The sequence below is a fragment of the Copadichromis virginalis genome, linkage group LG23 (genome assembly GCF_057382275.1).
Source record: "Copadichromis virginalis isolate Kocher_CV1m ecotype Utaka linkage group LG23, C_Virginalis_male_GT1.1, whole genome shotgun sequence".
Classification (NCBI taxonomy): Eukaryota; Metazoa; Chordata; class Actinopteri; order Cichliformes; family Cichlidae; genus Copadichromis; species Copadichromis virginalis.
The window spans coordinates 24,913,408-24,932,873 of record NC_140639.1 but is presented as its reverse complement, the minus strand read 5'-3'; the positions used below and the strand labels follow the sequence as shown (position 1 = coordinate 24,932,873).

The following is a 19,466-nucleotide window of genomic DNA, read 5'->3' as shown; positions in this document are numbered from 1 at the left end:
TGCAGGATTGCCGCCAAACATGAGCGCACATGTGTCTCTGTTAAGTCACGTCCTGTGGAAATGGCCTTGACAAATTCACAGAACTGCTACTGACTGCTGGAAACCCGGGGACAAAAACATGCATTAAAGTTTCAGTGAAGGCATGAGGAAGTTAAAGCAGTAAACAAGTGTTAGTCATGAGGCTGAGGAAGTGCTCGCTACCAGCACACAAGAGCCGACGGATCAGGAGTTCAATGGCAATGTATTCTTAGAAACAGGAAGCCTGCAATGCATCCAGTGGCCTGATTCCCATTGAAGTAAATAGAGATGGGTGCAGCTTATCCAGTGGTGCTGTGATGGGTAAACAGGAAAAACAGATCTTTACTGATCTTGCGCTGATGTTTTTACATGTGCATTTCTTCAAGCTGAATTTGCACCTCTGACTTTATCTCAGTTTTAAAGGAAGCCCATGCTACCGAAAACCTCACAGGATATCACATCCTCTAATTTTGATCCAACTTATTAAACTTACTTAGCTCAAGTATTGCAGAAATGTTTCTGCAGAAAATTACAAGGGAGGGGACGGTTCATGATTACCGTAATGATGCTCCAAGCACTGCTCAAAAACCCGCAGATAACAGGAGTCCTTTGTGGATTGAGGTCATGACTATGAAAGGCATGTGAGATCATAAAAAAAACCCAAAAAACACTGGTCGTGTACAGATGCTTTTCATCAATGTGCATTGTCCTTGCAAATGAATCTGTTTAGGAGGAAAAGTAGCCGGTTAAGTGCTTTTACAGCTTCTCTCCTTTGAAATTAATAAAGTATGCGCTGTAAGTACAGATATAGTCTTTTTCCTTTGGGACTTCCTAATGGTACCTGCTCACATACATTCTGGATGAGAAGCAGACAGTAACACACCCTGCTTTGTGTGGAAACAATATTCATTGCAGTGGGAAACACTTTCTGAAGTCAAGGAAATCCCACCCTTAAATAAATATGTGGGAAAGATGGTTAAGATGGTTAAAGATGGATAAAGATGGTCTTGCATCTCAGTTTAAATCAGCTTATTTTTATTTACAGCATTGTTTCTCCAGTTTAAATGAGTGCTGTTAGGATTTATCCAGAAAAATGTTACAAAACAAATAAATCACAAAAAACTGAATGAAAAAAAGCCACAAAATACAAACTGTACAACAGCCCAAATTACTTAAGCTCTTCTCTCTGACACAAAACAAAAATTTTGGTCTTGTATTCATGTTTTACATCTGCTTTAAAGTTTCAAAATATGTAACACTTATGTGAAACGATAAGACCAGCTTTCCAGTCAGGTTGTCAATACACTACATTTACATTCTAAAAACAGTGGATCTGAGGGCGTAAGGCCACAGTCACACAGTTCTGAGAGACCAGTCTGCAACCATTTGGGAACCATGAGAAAAAAATGTGTATTCCCCTACAGGGTGGTAAGTGGTTGGTGACAACTGGCAGGAGAAACAACGGGCAGTGCTGCATGAAAAACTCTCTATGCTATAGTCCCTGGCGGATAGTTGCAATCACTTGTAGTGCATGTAAGATGCCAACTAGTCTGCAAACACTCAACAACTACTTTCCAAAACTGTGAAAAGTGCAGTGCTAAATGGAACCATTTGTCTTCTAAGTTGAAGCTGGTAATTCATAACTTTTACTTTGAAGGGGAATGTTCTCTATTTCCTGTTTGTGTTGCACTTTTTCAGATTTTTACCAGCTCTCGACTAGTAGTTGATGAGTGTTCAGGTCACCGTCTTGCATTCAAACTATGCATGACTGTGACATTATGCCAGCAGCCAAAATTGTGATGAGGTGTTTTTGGTGCAGCACCTAGCAACGACAAGCAACCTCCAGCAACTATTCTCCAATACACATTTTCCCCTAGCGACTGGAGTTTACAAGGGGGTCAGGAACTGGTTTCTTGGTCTGTGACTGAGACCTAATATAAAAACATTACTCTGACTAATGTGACATCAAAGGCCTGTAAAATACATCATATATAGACTGCTTACATTGCAAAAAAAATCTCTCTGCGTTCTGGATATTTTGTGACCACAAAGCAATCCTGTCAAATTATGACCAGTATAGCGTGCTATGTTTGTAAGGAAACTTTCATGGTAATCACCTGGTAGCATAGTTTTTGTAACAACATGTTTTCTCACTCACGCAGAGATGAGAAATAGCCATGGTTATGTAGCCATAACCACCAGGGCCAGAGGAATTTTAGCCAGTTAGCTTCATCAGGGAATCGAACACCTAGCATGGCTCTGTCAAAAATTAGCCATTAGGTTACCAGCTAACTTTAGCTAGCTATATTTCAGCTTGATATTTATTATTGGGTGGCTGTAGCTCAGGTGGCAGAGTAGGTCAGCCACTAATCAGAAGGTCGGTGGTTTGATCCCAGGCTGCATCCTGGCTGCATGCCAAATATCCTTGGGCAAGATACTAACCCCATGTTTGCCTACTGGTGGTGGTCAGAGGGCCCGGTGGCGCCTGTGTCCGGCAGCCTCGCCTCTGTCAGTGCGTCCCAGGGCAGCTGTGGCTACAATGTAGCTTGCTATCGCCAGTGTGTGAATGGGTGGATGACTGAATGTAGTGTAAAGCGCTTTGGGGTCCTTAGGGACTAGAAAAGCGCTATACAAATGCAGGCCATTTACCATTTATTATTTACAAAGGAAACACAATCATGTATGTCAGTCTTCTCATTCTCACCAAAAAAGTACTTTGCAAATCCCAAACTACTAATTCAAGAAATCAAAGCTGAGAATCCAAGAATAAAATGTTATAATATAAGCCAGTGTCAAAGATTTCTTTAACAGCAAGGTGCAGTTTGTTCTTCTGAGACACAAATAAATAATAATGGATACTTTTTTGATCCCCATGGGGAAATTACTTGTTTTTCTCTGCATTTGACCCATTCACTCAGTGAAGCAGTGGGCAGCCCACTAAGCAGGCGCCCGGGGAGCAGTGTGTAGGGACGGTACCTTGCTCAGGGGTACCTCAGGGTAGCCGTTAAGTGGATTCGAACCGCCGACCTTCCGATCATGGGGCGACCACTTTACCTACTGAGCTATCCCTGCCCCCAAAGCACTGCATACTAGAGGATTCATTGTCATGCAATATTTTAAAAAATTACTTAGAATTGCTTTAGCAAGATTTAATTAATAAGTTGTAGAAGACACTGGTAGGAAAATTTGTTCCCTTTGGAAACTAAATTGCCCGAAACTTTCCCACAAAAAGTACCCACTCCAGTGCAAATACTTCTAGAACACTGCTGAGGGTCCTTATTTGTTAAATTCAGAACAAATGCCATTATAAAAAAATCTAGCATAAAATTAAAGAACAGCAAAGTTCTGTGTGTCCTCTCAAGCAACTCAAACAAAACCTCACCATGTAGACTGTAACAGCCAAGAGCTGTTTTCCCAAAGATTTCTCTGTGTTCACATTGCTCTAGAATTATCTGCTACATGGACACAACCGCCTGTTGCAAGTGAAAAAAATAGATTTCCCCACTGGTTAGAGAGTGATTACTGGAGGTTGCTGCCTGCTGCCAGGTGAAATCGATCACAAAGAGAGACCAAAACCCTCCTTATGATTGTTTTTGTCACGAGCAAATTGCCTGTAGTTTGCATTGTGGTTGCAAGGAGGTTGCAAACTGGTCTCTAGGCTGGGGCCATCTGACTCTACATTGCCATGCATCACATGTTTGGCAGTTAAGTAAAGCCTCAATAGAGCTGGAAATACTTTTTTCAACCAATTGCAACTCTTTTGCAAAAGGATTGAGGTTTAAAGCATTTTAAAATTATATTTTCCTTATATCAGACCTGCGAGCTATGCTGTCGACTTCTACATGACAGCCTCACGCTTGTGATCCTAGACAAACCTATTGGCTTTCATTGTTGTTTCCCCCATGTTGTCCTATAAAGTTTCACACCACCTTGCACCTGCACCGAAAACCTGCAGTGGAAAGGTGCTTCCTGTTTTTAAAGGCCAGAACCAGCAGCTCTACAGGACAGTTTTGTCTTTTAACCTCAGACATATACAGTTTCCCCCCATTTACTTGATTTAAATGACAGTAACAGTGAGAATGACAATAATTATCAGTGCATTGTGTGAAATAAGTGATCCAGAAGTTAGGAGTTTATGTGACAATATTGCTATATACAACGAATGGTTTATAACTGAAACTAATGAAAACAACATTATGTTAAGTCCCTTACAACATGTCATTCATACACAATCAAATTTAAGTACAAACATATCAATCACGTCTCCAGCATTTTGGAATACAACAACAGTGAGCCAAACCAGTATACTTATCTATTAAGTATTAACTTAATAGAGACTGGAGCTGTCGCCAAGCCAGGCAAAATTATTTTGTGGACCTCACTCAGAAAACAAGAACTACATAAATAGAAAATTTACCTCAAAGTTGAGTTCAGTCCTCGTCCCATGCCGCATATCTTTATTTGACAAACAGCTAAAGCATAATTGACATTTTGCAAAGCGAGCAGGTTATTTTTGAATGTGTCTTTTTATCCGTTTCTATTTTAGTTTACGTTATTTTACATATACTTTACAAATGCCATTGATAACCACTACAAATAATATAAATAAAACTTCTTGCTCTTCATGCTCGCTATTCAGCTTAACAGCAAACAGCTGCGACACTGAGCTCCTCCATGAAACTTGAAGTGTCAGAAGGAGTGATGATAGAGGAAGCAGTATTTCACTTAGTTTACCGTCTACTTTTAAATTCCATCAAGCTCTTGAAAATGCCCAGAAAAGATATCCGCATAATACAAAAAAGAAATATTCCCTAGGTTATCTGCACAGTGCAGTACACTTTATTGTTGTTTGATGGCATTATCCTCATAGGATCTTAAGTCTTTGTTCTCACAGTCCTTCTAATGAAGTGAAATATGGGAGGGTGTCTTTTGGTTTAGTTTTTTGCTTTGAAAATGGAAGAAATACCTGTGTTATTTCTCAAAAACCTTGGGAGGAGAGCAAAACAGTAAGTCATGAACCTGAAGAGCTTCACACAAAAGGGCTGTCCGATCGGAATATGTCTGAGTAGCTCTTGCCGTTCATGTGCTCAGTGTGACTCTCGATGCTGTAGCATCGGTGGACTTCGGTCAGCGACGACGCCACGTAGGAGGCCGAGCGGAAGATGTCAGCGTTGGCGAAAGTACCGACAAACTGCATCCGCTGTTGATTCCAGTATCTCCGGAGAATGCTCTGAACCTGCAAGAGGAGGAACAAAGACGATGAGAGAAAAATCCGTGCTGGTGGTTGGACTTATCTCCAAGGGCGGTCCTAGCCTGTTTGGTGCCCTGGGCGAACACTCGCTTTGTGCTCTATTTGGAAGAAAACAGAGCACAATTCATGCAGTCGGGGTCAGAAGTTCACTTTCACTCATCATGGGCATGACTGTCATGGCAATGATGTGCTTTTAATGATTTCATTGAACTGTTCTTTTTCCAGGGTAGAGTGATTGCACAGCATACATATTTCATAACTTAAAAAAAACAAAACAAGAACAGGATAAACAAATTTTAATTTATTTTTGGAATTTCAAGAACTAGAAACTACTGAAACATCAGCATCACTGTCCACAGTAACGCCTGTTTTACATGGGCTGAGCTGACCAAGAAAGACATCGCTGTTCCAAAATCGACACCTTTAAGCTAGACTGAGATTTGCAGCTGCTCACATTGACGAGCAAAAAAGCTTCATGGTTGGATTAAAAGATTGAGCTGTTTGGCCACAGTAACAAGAGGTATGTTTGGAGGAGTAATTGTGAGGCTTTCAAAGCTAGGAACACTGTACCAGCTGTCAAGCACAGTGGTGGTAGCATCATGTTCTGGGGCTGTTTTGTTGCCAGTGTTGCAAAAAAGTTTTGCACAAAATGGTTGGAATAATGAACGAGAAGTACTACCTCCAAATTAATCAACTTCACCTCAAATCAAAAGCTAGGCAGTTAAAACTTAGACACAGTTGGGTGGGTCCAACAGGACAATGATCGCAAACACACATTAAAACTGGTTTCGGAATAATTAAAGCAGGCTAACATCAAGTTTCTGGAATGAGTCAAAATGTACATTTTGGCACTGTGTGGTCAGAGAAAACTGTACACTCAAACCTTTTTTTCCAAAGTCATTAAATGTGTATACTGTACAGTCACAAAGTCTTTGAAGAAATCCTCAACCACAACGTTCGTGCCCAGCATGAGTCGATGTGTTTGAGCATAGCTGCACATTTTAACTCCAATCACTCGATTCATTATAACATGAGAACCTTTTTTTATTTTTGTGATTTTGACTCTGTATATAACAACAGTGGTTCTTAAATCAAACAATCAAGAGGTGATTAAAGTGCAGACTTTCAACTTTAATTCAAGGGGTTTTACAAACATTTCTACATTAACTGTTGAGGAATTACAACAATTTTTATACACAGTCGCCAATTTTCATTTAAGTTGAACAAACTAAGGTAATTTTATATGTAAAGGAATTGTTTAAAGACTTGGATGTAATCAAATCTATAACTCATGGACCTCACTAAGTGCCGCATTTCATCCCTCAATCTGTTTTTCTTGGCTTTAGGTCAGCTAACTTATCATCTGAATAATATCCAGTTTCTTTAAGACTATAGCTCTGCAAACTTAAAGATTACTCCTGCTACTCCTATCAGCAGTCACATCGTCAATAAACCAGTCTCACTAATGATGGTGTCCTTCAGAGCAGAATTTTCTTTGACCGCTTAGTGGGAATTCCAGGGAAAAGCTACTAGCAAATGGAAATCTGCCCCATAACTTTCATCTGCTTAGCATGCGCACACCAGCTCACCCTCATCTTCACCAGACTCTTCAGCCTCTCACTGAATCAGGCAGCCATCCCATCCTGTCTAAAATCAGCCACAATCATCCCAGTGCCGAAGAAGTCTCCCATCTCCAGCCTGAATGATTACCGCCCTGTGGCCCTCACACCGGTAATCATGAAATGCTTTGAGAGACTAGTCCTTCAGCACATCAAGGATTACCTCCCCCCAGAATTCGACCCCCACCAGTTTGCATACCGTGCAAACAGATCCACAGAAGACGCCATCGCCACAGCCCTCCACGCTGTGCTGAGTCACCTAGAGCAGCGGCAAAGCTACGTCCGAATGCTCTTTGTAGACTACAGCTCAGCCTTTAATACAATCATCCCGGACATCCTCATCACCAAACTGGTCACTCTTGGCCTCCCTCCTCTCATATGTGCCTGGATAAAGGATTTCCTCACAAACCGGCCCCAGACTGTAAGACTCGGCCCTCATCTCTCCTCCACTCGCACACTGAGCACCGGCTCCCCACAGGGCTGTGTGCTGAGCCCCCTCCTGTATTCTCTCTACACCCACGACTGCAGTTCGACCCACAACAACACTCTCATCATCAAGTTTGCTGATGACACCACGGTAGTCGGACTCATCTCGAAGGGAGACGAGGCAGAGTACAGAGAGGAAGTCCTGAAGCTGGCAGCATGGTGCTCAGAAAACAACCTGGCACTGAACACTAAGAAAACCAAAGAGCTCATTGTTGACTTCAGGAGACACAGCACCGACTTGGCCCCCTCTACATCAACGGGGAGTGTGTGGAGAGGGTCCACACTTTCCGGTTCCTTGGTGTCCTCATCTCTGCTGACATCTCCTCGACAGGAAACATCTCAGCGGTCATCAAGAAGGCCCAACAGCGGCTGCACTTCCTGAGAGTCCTCAGGAAGTACAAGCTGAACTCCAACCTGCTGCTGACCTTCTACCGCTCGTCCATTGAGAGCCTGCTAACCTACTGCATCACGGTATGGTACGGCAGCTGCACCAAAGCAGATAGAGTGAGGCTTCAGAGTGTGGTCAAGACAGCACAAAAAATCATCGGCTGCCCTCTCCCCTCCCTGATGGACATTTATTCCTCCCGCTGCCTCAGCAGAGCAGCAAACATTATCAAGGACAGCTCCCAGCCTGGCTTCAACATGTTCAGCCTGCTTCCCTCAGGGAAGTGCTACAGGTGCATCAGCACAAAAACCCACAGACTCAAAAACTGTTTCTTCCCCAAAGCGATAACCACCCTGAACTCACACATGCACAGATAGCACAGCCCCCCACTTCCTACTTCCTCTAAGGACCACCACTGTGCAATACCAATTCTATGTGCAACAACTCAACTGTATATACATAACACTATTTATTACATATCACTTACGTCTTGTATATTGTACATTTTATATGTATGTATATATATATGTTTTTCCCTATGTTAATATTGACCATATGTACATAACGCTGCAGAACTGTACCCCCCAGCATGTTTACACTGAGTAGGAGATGCTCTGTATCTCATTGTACAACTGTATAGTGACAATAAAGGCAATTAATTATTTTTTATGGAAGAATCGGCAACTGTTCATTTATTAATTTGCTCAATTACTCACCTCCCCGTTGAAGAAGCAGAATATTGTCGAAACCAAGAGACCCTGAATAAAACAAAGAAAGTTTATTACGTAAAATATGTGCTAATATTAACATTATTATGCCTCTTTCTCCGATGCATGGACTGACCTGGTAGTGCATCAGGATGTTCATGATGTAGTGATAGATCTCAGAGTGGCCATCAGGTTTATATGGGAGCAGGACAAACTGGATACCGAGAAGAGGGATGAGAATGAGGGTGGCTCTCACAGCCCTCATGTAGAGGCTGGATTCGGCCTGGTGTGTCACTCGCAGCTTGGTGATGAGAACCCGAACGATGTTCAGCAGGAAGAAAAGGTTCACCTGGAGTCAAAGTAGGCACACACAACTTTTTATTGAAATATCAGACGCAGATTAAAAGGACAGGATAGTTCTTATCAAGTCAACACCGAAAGAAAACCTGTGCCAGACCTTCAGAAAGCCTGCTCATAAAGCAAAATACATAGCGTACAAGATATAAGGACAATAGGTGGTTCTAGAGTTTTATAAATTAGCGTATATAGTGAAGTACACCATCTTAATTCCTTATGACAGCTTCCACAATTTTACCTCTTTACCAGATAGATGTGTTGTTTTTTTGTAAATTTCTTTTGACCCCTGCCTTCTTTAACATACCTTTGCCTCCAAGTCCATACTTTCTTCTTAATACAGCTTGAATTATTTTGTGCATTGTATATCATCAGTGCAATGTTTACATCAAGTCAACTGAAAATTGTCAAAGTTTGTTGGTCATAATTTACTTTAGCATATAAAGTGGTATTGTTTGCTTTCAATGCAGTTGGTATGGAAGTACTGGGAATCAATGAACTGGTTCTTGTGAAGTGCTTTTCTACTCCACATAAGTACTCAAAGATTGGAAATGCGTCATTCACCCATTTACCTCTTTTCATATGCTCCGTTCTATATAACATTAACACTCGCAAGCAACTTGGAGCTAGCATCTTGTCCAAGAATATTTGGATAGCCAGAGATCAAATCCCCAACCTTTCATTTAGTAAGTGAGCTACTGTACCCTCTAAGCTACAGCCACCCAGGTTATTTCTGCATGAGACAGATTCAACAAAGTGCTGGAAACACTCCTCAGAGATTTTGGATCCATGTTGACATGACAGTATGACACAGTTGCTTCAGATTTATCAGCTGCACAGCCCAAAGATGCTCTGTTGGATCGAGGTCTGGTGGCTGTGCAGGCCACTAGAGTACAGTGAACTTATTGTCATGTTCAAGAAAATATACTGAGATGATCTGAGATTTTTTATTCTGCAGTCATCAAAAAATGTGTGCACTGTGGTCATAAAGGGATGGACATGGCCAGCAGCAATACTTTGGTGCTTAGGGGCCCAAATGTGCAAAGAAAATATCTTGAATATCATTACACCACCATCAGCAGCCTGACACATTGATGTAAGGTGATCCTATAAGGATGGATTGTAGACTCGGTTTCCTGTTCTTAACTGACAGGACAGACTGGTGTGGTCTTCTGCTGCTATTAAGATGCTCTCCTGCGTACCTTGGTTGTAACAAGTGGTTATTAGAGTTATTTTCCTCTTCCTGTCAGTTCAAAGCAGTCTGACCATTCTTCTCTGACCTTTGACATCAACAAAGTATTTTCACCCAGAGAACTGCCGCTAACTGGACATTTTCTCTTTTTCAGACCATCATGGTTCTTTGGGAAAATCCCAGCAGATCAGTAGCTGCTGAAGTACTCAGACAAGCCTGACTAGCACCAACAAACACGTGAAACAGAGTTTAGTACTCACCACCAATGCAGCACAGATGGGTCCATGGATAATGTAAAGCAAGGAAGTGTTTATGGTGCACCTGTGAGGGAACAGATCAGATCATTATATCCAGATGGGATGGGAACACGTGATATCTGTTGAAAGGATGTGTGAATCCAAAGACTCACTTGTCACTGTAGTAAAAGTTACGCGCTATTGAGTATATCACTGCCGGCATGATTGGAAAGCCTGTGAAATCAATAATGTTGAGTGACATTTGTGTTTGATAGCCAGGAAGTATGCACGCATAAATATTCACATGTCTTTAACTTACCCCAACCCAGCAGATAATACCAAAGGAGATGCTGTTCTTCTGCAAACACAGCCACAACTATCAGAGTATGCAGGTAGATGCCCTCACAAAGCATCCAGAAGTAGTTACAGCTCATCAGGTACATATGGATAAACTCCATCAGTGTGCAGCTTATCTGAAGGAAAACAAAACGTGTTTTTACACGACTCAAACAAATGGAGCCTGAGTTACTATCCAATATAAAAGGTGGAAAAGCAGGTCACTCACAGAGTCAGCATATTTGTGTCCTTGCTTCGCTAACATTGTGAGCACAATAACGGTCGCAATCGAGTTAAGTATGAAGGAGAGAAAGAGGTTTTTGTGGAGAGTTATCCTTTGGCAGCTCAGACTCCTGATGGTTATTAGAAAAGAAGACACATTAGATTTTTACTTTTGAATCACAGATTTGTCCATAAGGTCACAACAAGCACCACTGAGACACCGACCCCATCTCCCCAGTCAAAACAGGTCCAGGCATCATGCCAAAAACTGCATCAGAAATGGACGGATGTTCATGCATAGATGTATATTGTTGCAATAAGGAATGCATTTTGTAATTTATTATTATTATTATTACTTAGGGATTTCTTTCTAACAATTTCGGGCACTTTCAGATGTCAGCTTGATAGCCTTTAAACAGCTGTTAACTGCTAGTTTCTCCTGCATTGAAAGTTAGTAATAACAAACTAATAATGTTATCTAAAACTTGGGTTTCTAAATGGCCCTGATGAGATAGGAAAATTAAATGTATTAAAGCTACCAAGAAGAAAAACAATCTATGGCAATTTAAATTGTGGAGATTTAAGGGAATAAAAAACAGAATTTAGCAAATTCTATGGGACATGAAATACTGGGATTGAAAGTTTGAAAATGTTTTAGTAATTAACCTTTTTCTTTAATTTAAGTCCCAAGACTTTTCAACACATTTATGCAGTTAACATAAATTTACAATGAAACTTGGTCTCATTTGTTGTATGTGACTTGTCTCCATTGACTCCTTGCTTTCTGTTGTCAGCATTACAAGCCTCTGCTACTTATTACAAAACAATTCAGAGTGAAAATGCAGAGAAGATGGGTACACTGTTATCATAAGGGGATAGACATTGTCAGCAACAATACTCAGGAAGGCTGTGGCGTTTAAAAGATGCTCAGTTGTTACTAAGTGGCCCAAAGTATGGAAAGAAAATACCCCCACACCATGACACCACCACAAGCCTGAACTGCTGATATTAGGAAGGATGGATGAAAGCACGGATATGCTTTCATGTGGTTTTCATCATTCTGACCACACCATGTTAATGTCAAAGCAGGACTCATCAGACCAGGCAACATCTTTCTTTTTCTTCTTTTATTGTCCAATTTTGGTGAATTGTAGCGTCAACCTCGTGTTCTTAGTTGACAGGAGTGGCTTACAACTGCTGCTGTAAATCATCTGTCTCAAGACTGAGGTGTTTTTCTGCATAGCTTGGTTACGACAAATGGTTATTTGAGTTATTGTTGCTTTCTTAGCAGCTTTAAGCACTAAAGCCATTCTTCTCTCAAGACATCGTCACCCAGAGAACTGAAACAGACCCCCCCCCCCCCGATCACTCTATGTAAACTCTAGAGATTGCTGTGTGGCAAAAAGCTGAGCATTTTCTGAAATACTCAGTCCCCCCTGTCTGGCATCAACAACCATATCACATTCAAGTTACTTAAATGAGCGATCCTCAGTTTTCACTTCAGCAGGCACGTCTACACGCCTAAATGGATTGAGTTGCTGCCACGTGATTTGTTGCCAAGATATTTGCTTTGCATTTGAGTTCTGTACCTAATAAAGTGGGTGTACAAAATCTTAACTAATCACAGTAAGAGCAATACAAAAGATAAAATATAAAATAATATACTATAAAATATAAACAAGAACAGTGCCAGACTTACTTAAAATGGAAAAAAATTCCCAGTGAAATCAGCAAAGACAGCAGCGAAAGTCCATGACCGATCATAACCAAGTAGAAGTGAGTCATTGTTGCCTGCTACAAAACACAATACATACAGGTTTGCATTAATTATTGGCTATCGACTTCTATTGTGCTTTACTGATTTTATTGTACTTTGGTCACTTTTACCTCTCCGTGATGTGTGAAGTTGGCTTTGCAGTTTGTGTAGTTGGTCCACGTCCTGTTGCTCTCCGGATGCCGTGCCCACTCTCCAGTCTCTGTGCAAACTTTTTGAGCCATCACTGTGAGCAGATTTGAAAATAAATCGTCATTTTATTATGTTGATACTTTGGGACTGTTGAGTTTAAACAGAAGGTGGACAGCAGAGGGGGAGAGTGCCATCAAGCTAAAGGAGGAGTCCAGGCTTGGTAACCCTGTGGGACTTCAGAAGCAGCTGACAGGTACCGACAGGCCAAGCAGGATGTAGCCCAGGCAGCAGCCGAAGCTTTAATTCAAACTGCATAAAAGTTCGAATCATTTATTGATTGACTGATCGATACCGTCTATAGTGATTTTACAGCTCTCAGTTTAACAACCCTAATGACATAAAGGAAAAATAATGTGAACGCTCAAGGTTAATGACGTTATATGAAATCACAGAGGGCACAGAGATTTACCGTGTGTATCAAAATCATCAAAGTAGTCTGGACAGTTCTGCTCTTTAACGCCAGCTTTAGTTTCATCCCAGCACAGCCAGCCGTCCCACGTCATGTTGCACATCGGCTCCGCTAACAGAGGCAGAAGACAGACCGGCAAAATCACGTTAAAGAAGAAAGGCATGAAAGTTCAGTTCTGCTTTTCCTTTCATTTTAATTATTTTTATAGTCATATTAATAGATTTTAGTACTGTAATACAAAATACACAATTCTTTAGGTACATATACAGATTATACCTGCAGCATTTACTGCATTTATGCAGAACTTTTACATGCCATTGAGTATTTTTATGGTGTGATACTGTGCATGTCTACCACTGCTCACCAGTCGTTTTTGTTTTGTGCTGCGACTCTGTTATCCTCTGGAAACATCTGTACTGGGCCATGGTGATTTTAGACAGTCTCAACAGATCTCCATGGTTCACTGAATGATTCGCTGGTTCCTTGTGAGCGTCTTTAGCTGTTGCCTCCACCAGCATCTGGAAACACAAAATTTGCAAATGTCAAAAATGTGTAATTCAACCATTCGAGCTGGTGTTCCTCAACTCGTCCCATCCTGTTTATCTCTCATACGGAGAACCTATTCCATAAAGCACCTTTCATGCTATACTCAAAGCAAAATAATTGACTTTTTATACATAATTTAGCCATCTACTCAACTGTTATCCCATACGTTTAGCTTGGAAGTTATACTCTTACAGTAAAAAGCTTTAGTTGCCAGACAGAGTTTCTCACATTGGACTCTATTGGGCTGTAAAACAAGCTCATATCATGACCCCTCCACCACTGTGCTGACAGCTGGTATGAGGTTTTTGGCTTTGTGCATTATGGCCAATCATCGCACTGGTCTCATCTGTTCAAAGGGCACTGTTCCAGAAGTTTGGTGGTTTGTTCCGGTGCAGCTTTACAAGCCTAAGCCGAGCTGTTGTGTTAGTTTTAGAGAGAAGACACTTTCTTCTGGTAATCTTTCCAAACAAACCACACTTGGTCATTCTTTTTCTAATTTTAGTGTCTTGAACTTTTACATTTAACGTGCTAACTGTGGCTCCGTTTGTGATAAATAAATACTGACACGATGTAAATTTGTCATGTTGTGAGGTTGTATTTACCTGCTGAGCACGAGAATATTTTTATTGAGAGGTGAAACCCTAGAACCAAAAGAGACTCTGCTTTCTGTTTACTGTGGCTGTGCTCTGACTTGATCTACTACAAGTTCTGTAACTTTAGGGAAGCAACAGTCAATCAAAAGAGCCAAACTTAGCCAATAAAAAAAAGAGTTTACTGTATTTTGACAGAGAGTTGTTTGTTAGAAACAACGAGTTTGCATGAAGTTTATTTTAAATAGCTGAGATTATTTTTCAAATGCAAATTCAACATTCTGTGATACATCTGGGAACATTTATCTGACATTAAAAAAAGGAAAATGCTCTCAAGATATATCATTTATTCCAGCAGCAACTTATCATTTTCTTTACTAAAAAAAACCTTAAAACATCAACTCATGGTGTGACAGTTAATGCTCAACTCATAAATATGTACCAGACTGTTGTCCCTGTTATCAATAGTAAAGGAAAACATTTAAGTACCTTGTTGAGGGAGCACAGGACCAGGAGTAGCACGATGTAGCTCAGATCCATGTGCGCTCTGATCTTCATACGTTTCCTAAAGAAAAGTCACAAGAGTTGCAGCTGAGGAAAGAAATTTCTCCAAATATGCACACAACATATTACAGGTGCTGGTCGCATACAGATTAAAAGCATAGCCTTTGGACACTCGCCATTAGACTGGACGATATTTTTATACTTTGTTAGATGTTATTTTTATTAGTGTTGGAGGAACAGGTAAAAATGTCACCACTATCCCAAATAGTTTTCTCCCAAAGGCCCGATAATAACAACAACACTTCCTGAGCTGCAGCAGCTGCTGGGCTGATCCAGCACACAATGTGCTGACAGGAGCTGGAAACAAACTCACGTGCTCTGTACTGCCAGGACCATAAAATAACACATTTAGCATTAAAATTTGGTATCTTCGTATTATTATTTTTACTATTACATTTGTAATTTTGCCTTCTAATTATCTTTCAAAGCCAATATCAGGTCCCCCATCCTTTGAAACTGAGAGGGAAATGCTTGTAGCTTCATGTTTTTAACTTGTAATGAGCAGTCCTCTCCTTTTTTGGACGATAAGGTTACAGATTTGACCTGTTGCTTCCTCCGTTCTCCCTTCCTTCCTTCCTGCATGCTTATTAAGCACCGTGAGCAGGTTTAACCAAAGTTTAGCCAGAAGACATCACCACCATCATTTCTTTCTATTTTGCTTCCAAGGAGCCAGAAATACATTTTTGGAGGCACAGTGGCTGCTTTTTCACCCATTTTCAGAAGAATGCTTTTTTTGTTTGTTAAGCTACTTCACAATCATTCAAGCACAAAAAAGTCTCCTAACTCAAGGGATGAACCAGTGTTGTGGCTACATAACACATAACTCAGCAAAGAAACCATTTTAAATTGTATCTTTAGGCACTTTGTTGTTAGCAGCCTGTCACAAAAACACATCGTTTGTTCACATAGCTTTAGTTGAATCTATAAAAAATGCCAAAGATAACACAGTCTGACATAACATTGTATTTTTGCAAGAACAAAGTGATTCTCAAAAAGCTGTTACTTCAAAATTTCAGCATATCTCAGCATATTGTGCAGTGTGTCAGAGGACAAAAGAAGTGGCAGGTCTAAAGAAACAAAACTATCTACAGCAGATGAACAGGATGTCATTTCACATACAGTAACAGGAAAAACCCCAAAGTCCTGCATTTCAGCCAGTGGTGTTGGAGATCTTGTCAAAATTAATGAATTACGAACACAGAAAAGTACCATCGTGCAAAACCATCTTGAAAGCATCTGATTGGCAGCAGCTTCATTTTTTAGCATGACAATCATCCCAAACACACTGCCAATGCAATAAAATCATACTTGTATAGAAAAACACACAGTGGAGCTCTATCAGTCATGGATTGGCCTCCCCAAAACCTGGACCCCAGCATTACCGGAGCAGTGTGGGATCATGTTGACAGAGAACAGAACAAAAGGCAGAAACATCCAAAGAAGAGCTTTGAATTGTACAAACTCTGTTTTTGCCTTACATACTGTAATTACACGTTTGTTACAATAAATCCCTCCACCCATTTCCCATTTTCCTAGAAAAATATAAAGAAACGGGGATTGGCTCATGACTTCTGCACAGGACTGTAGCATAGAAGAAGCTAACATCAAAGCAGCTGCTACTTAGAGATATTTTAATTTAACTACAACAACAACTTTTCTTATGTTTGCAAGACTTTTTTTTAAATTCACTTTTTACCTCACTGCAAACTGTGGTTGAACATATATATAAGAATATATTTAGTATTAAAAAAAATTAATAATGCAATAAAAACTGAAATATTAAATGCAACAGTAAATACATCAAGGGGAGAGAAAGGTTAATAAATAGAGAAGCAAATTAAAACATAAATATTAAATTTATGTCACATAAATTAATGCCTATAGCCTACAGCTTAAGTAAAAGTAACTTACCATGCCAATTTTGATCTTCACGCAGGCCTTAAAGGGCCAGAAAACTGTACCCTAACAGAAAATATTTTAAATCCTCTTAAATGTTTCTTGCAGATGCTAATAGATGAAGATTCACGTTTGTAACTAAACTAAATAACAGGGTTAAACCTGCTTTGGCAGGAAAAAGTCAAACGTTGAGCTGGGTAGTCTAAAACCAAAGTCTGTGTCTTCGGTGACAAAGGCGTTGCACAATAACTTTAAAGCTGTTGATTACATTAAAGCATTTGCACCACCTCATAAACTGTCATTAATGAGTCTACCTTTCATATCTACAGTTTAATGCAGCACCAGAAAGTCTCTCTCGACATCAAACTCTTTCTGAGTTTCTCCTCTTAGTATGTCAGTGTCATACAACCCATCTATAATCTTGCAGCACAAATGTAATTAATTTCCACCTCCTCTGGCTGCTAATTCAGGAAATCTTTGTCACTTTAACAGATTAATATCCTCTTGAACACACCCAAAAAAAGGGAAAACACTACATGCAGTATGATTTCCTGCTGCTATGCAAAAAAGACATCCAATATCTATTCGTGCAGTCACTCCCTTGGTGTGTAATCCATTTGTGTGAGAACTCAGAGATTTAACCACTTCTACATGAGAAATGCCCTTCACTGAAAACACCGTCCTGTCCTGGAAATCTGTGTTTTTCCCACTCATGCTATTGCAGCTTTTTGTTAGGTGTTACAGAAAGCATATACAGTCACCCGCCACTTTATTAGGTACACCTGTACATTTCATCGGCAGTAGCTCAACATATTTAGGTGTCCAGACCTGATCATGACAACCTGCTCAAGTTCAAATTGAGCAACAGAACTTGGAAGAAAACAATTTTGAATGCCTCGTGGCTGTTGGTGGTCTGTGAATTTCAGAAACTGCTTATCTGCTGGGATTTTCCTACACAACCATCGCTAGGGTTTACAGAGAGTGATCTGAAGAGGAGAAAATATGCAATGAGCGGCAGTTGTCTGAGTGAAAATGCCTTCAGAGGAGAATGACCATCCTGCATAACTTGTTGCCAGTGTTGGGACTAACGGGTTATTAAGTAACGCGTTACAGTAACTACGTTATTATTGTGGTAACGAGCACAGTAACTAGTTATTATGCCAAAATCAGGAACGCGTTACTCGTTACTGGGATTTAGATAGGCTCGTTATTCGTTACTTCGTGTGGTGGCTATCGCGGAGCTTCCACAGATTCAGTAACATTAGCAAGTGGTGGAGGCCAGCAGGTGGATGAGAGGAAGGGGAGGGAGGAGGAGGAGAGACCTGAGGCGGCTGCCGGTCCGAGTGTCAGGTGAACTGAACTTCAGGTAAGAAGTTATAATGAAACCAGGAGATGTCCTTATTGAATCATCAAAACTGAACAGGTGATGGAGAAACAGGTTTACCTTTTAGGTGACATGAATGAGTTGAAGGGAAGTTATGAACTGTTTCTGAGAGACAAATAACACCAGGATCCTTTTTTATGTAGCTGACAGCTGGTAACTGTGCAGGGGCGGGTCTAGCAAAGTTTTGCCAGGGGGCCAGGTAGGGCATTAACAGGGAAAGGGGGGCACAAAGAAGTTAAAATTAACTTAAAACCAAAGTTACTTTCCCTAGTAACTAGTTACTTTGAAAGTAACGAGTAACTTGAAGTAACTGAGTTACATTTGATAGAAGTAACTAGTAATGTAACTAAGTTACTAATTTAAAGTAACTTACCCAACACTGTGCTTGTTGCGACCAAGGTGTGCAGAAAAGCATCTTACTAGCAGCAGAAGACCATGTTGGGTGTAACTCCTGTCAGCTAAGAACAGGAAATGTGGCTACAATTCAAATTTACCCCAAGTGGAAAATAGAAGATTGAAAAATGTTTTTTTCTCTGATAACCGCATTTATCCATGCTGCCTCGTATCAACAGTCAGGCTGCTGGTCTTATGGTGTGGGGGATAGTTCTTCGGCACACTTTGGCCCCCTCAGCACCAGTTGAGCATCATTTAAACACCACAGCCTGCCTGAGTTTTGTTGCTGACCATGTCCATCCATTTATGACCACAGTGTACCCATGCTTGACATGCTATGAAGTCAATATGGCCCCAAATCTCTGAGGATTGTTTCCAGCATCTTGTTGAATCTGTGCTAGTAAGAAGGCAGGTCTGAAGAGAAAGAGTCCAGCCCGGTACTAGCACATGTACCTAATAAAGTGGCTAATAAGTGATTTTACTGCATCACTTTGGTAAGTCGGTAAATATGTTGTGGACTCATGTCACACCATAAGCTCCCACCAACATTTTAAACAGTTCAAATTGGACTTGACGTTTGTTTGTTTGTTTTTTTCAGCTTGTCTTTTAATTCTTCCACATCATTCACACATTTTAATTTCTTTCTGTGCTCGTGCCTGATATGACAACAACGTGACATTAAGCAATGAACATTTTGACCCGTTTTCAGCATCTTGACCAGAGTGCAAGTACAAGTTCCAAGAGCTTACCTTCACACAAAAGAAGAAACAAAACTCAGAGTTGCCAGAGTCAGGAGTAATCCTTCAGTCTGAGAGTTTGGCTTTGCTGATAAAGGAAAACAATGAAACAACCCTGATCCCCCTTTTTTGTTTCCAGGGGCAGATCTCCACTGCTTGTTTCACACCGGAGACA

The 19,466-nt window shown here is 40.6% G+C and overlaps 1 protein-coding gene across 1 annotated transcript; it reads right to left on the bottom strand.

The window, feature by feature from the left end:
* Positions 1-1,032: 1,032 nt before the first annotated feature.
* Positions 1,033-19,466, bottom strand: LOC146680954 (calcitonin gene-related peptide type 1 receptor-like). The gene is made up of 13 exons (XM_085448642.1): positions 19,304-19,466; positions 14,807-14,882; positions 13,546-13,699; positions 13,182-13,292; positions 12,694-12,806; positions 12,506-12,600; positions 10,814-10,937; positions 10,568-10,721; positions 10,422-10,482; positions 10,273-10,333; positions 8,603-8,815; positions 8,476-8,517; positions 1,033-5,254 (listed from the first exon to the last, which is right to left on the bottom strand). The coding sequence occupies exons 2-13, from the start codon at positions 14,873-14,875 to the stop codon at positions 5,048-5,050; spliced, it is 1,404 nt and encodes a 467-aa protein (XP_085304768.1). The 5' UTR covers positions 14,876-14,882; positions 19,304-19,466; the 3' UTR covers positions 1,033-5,047.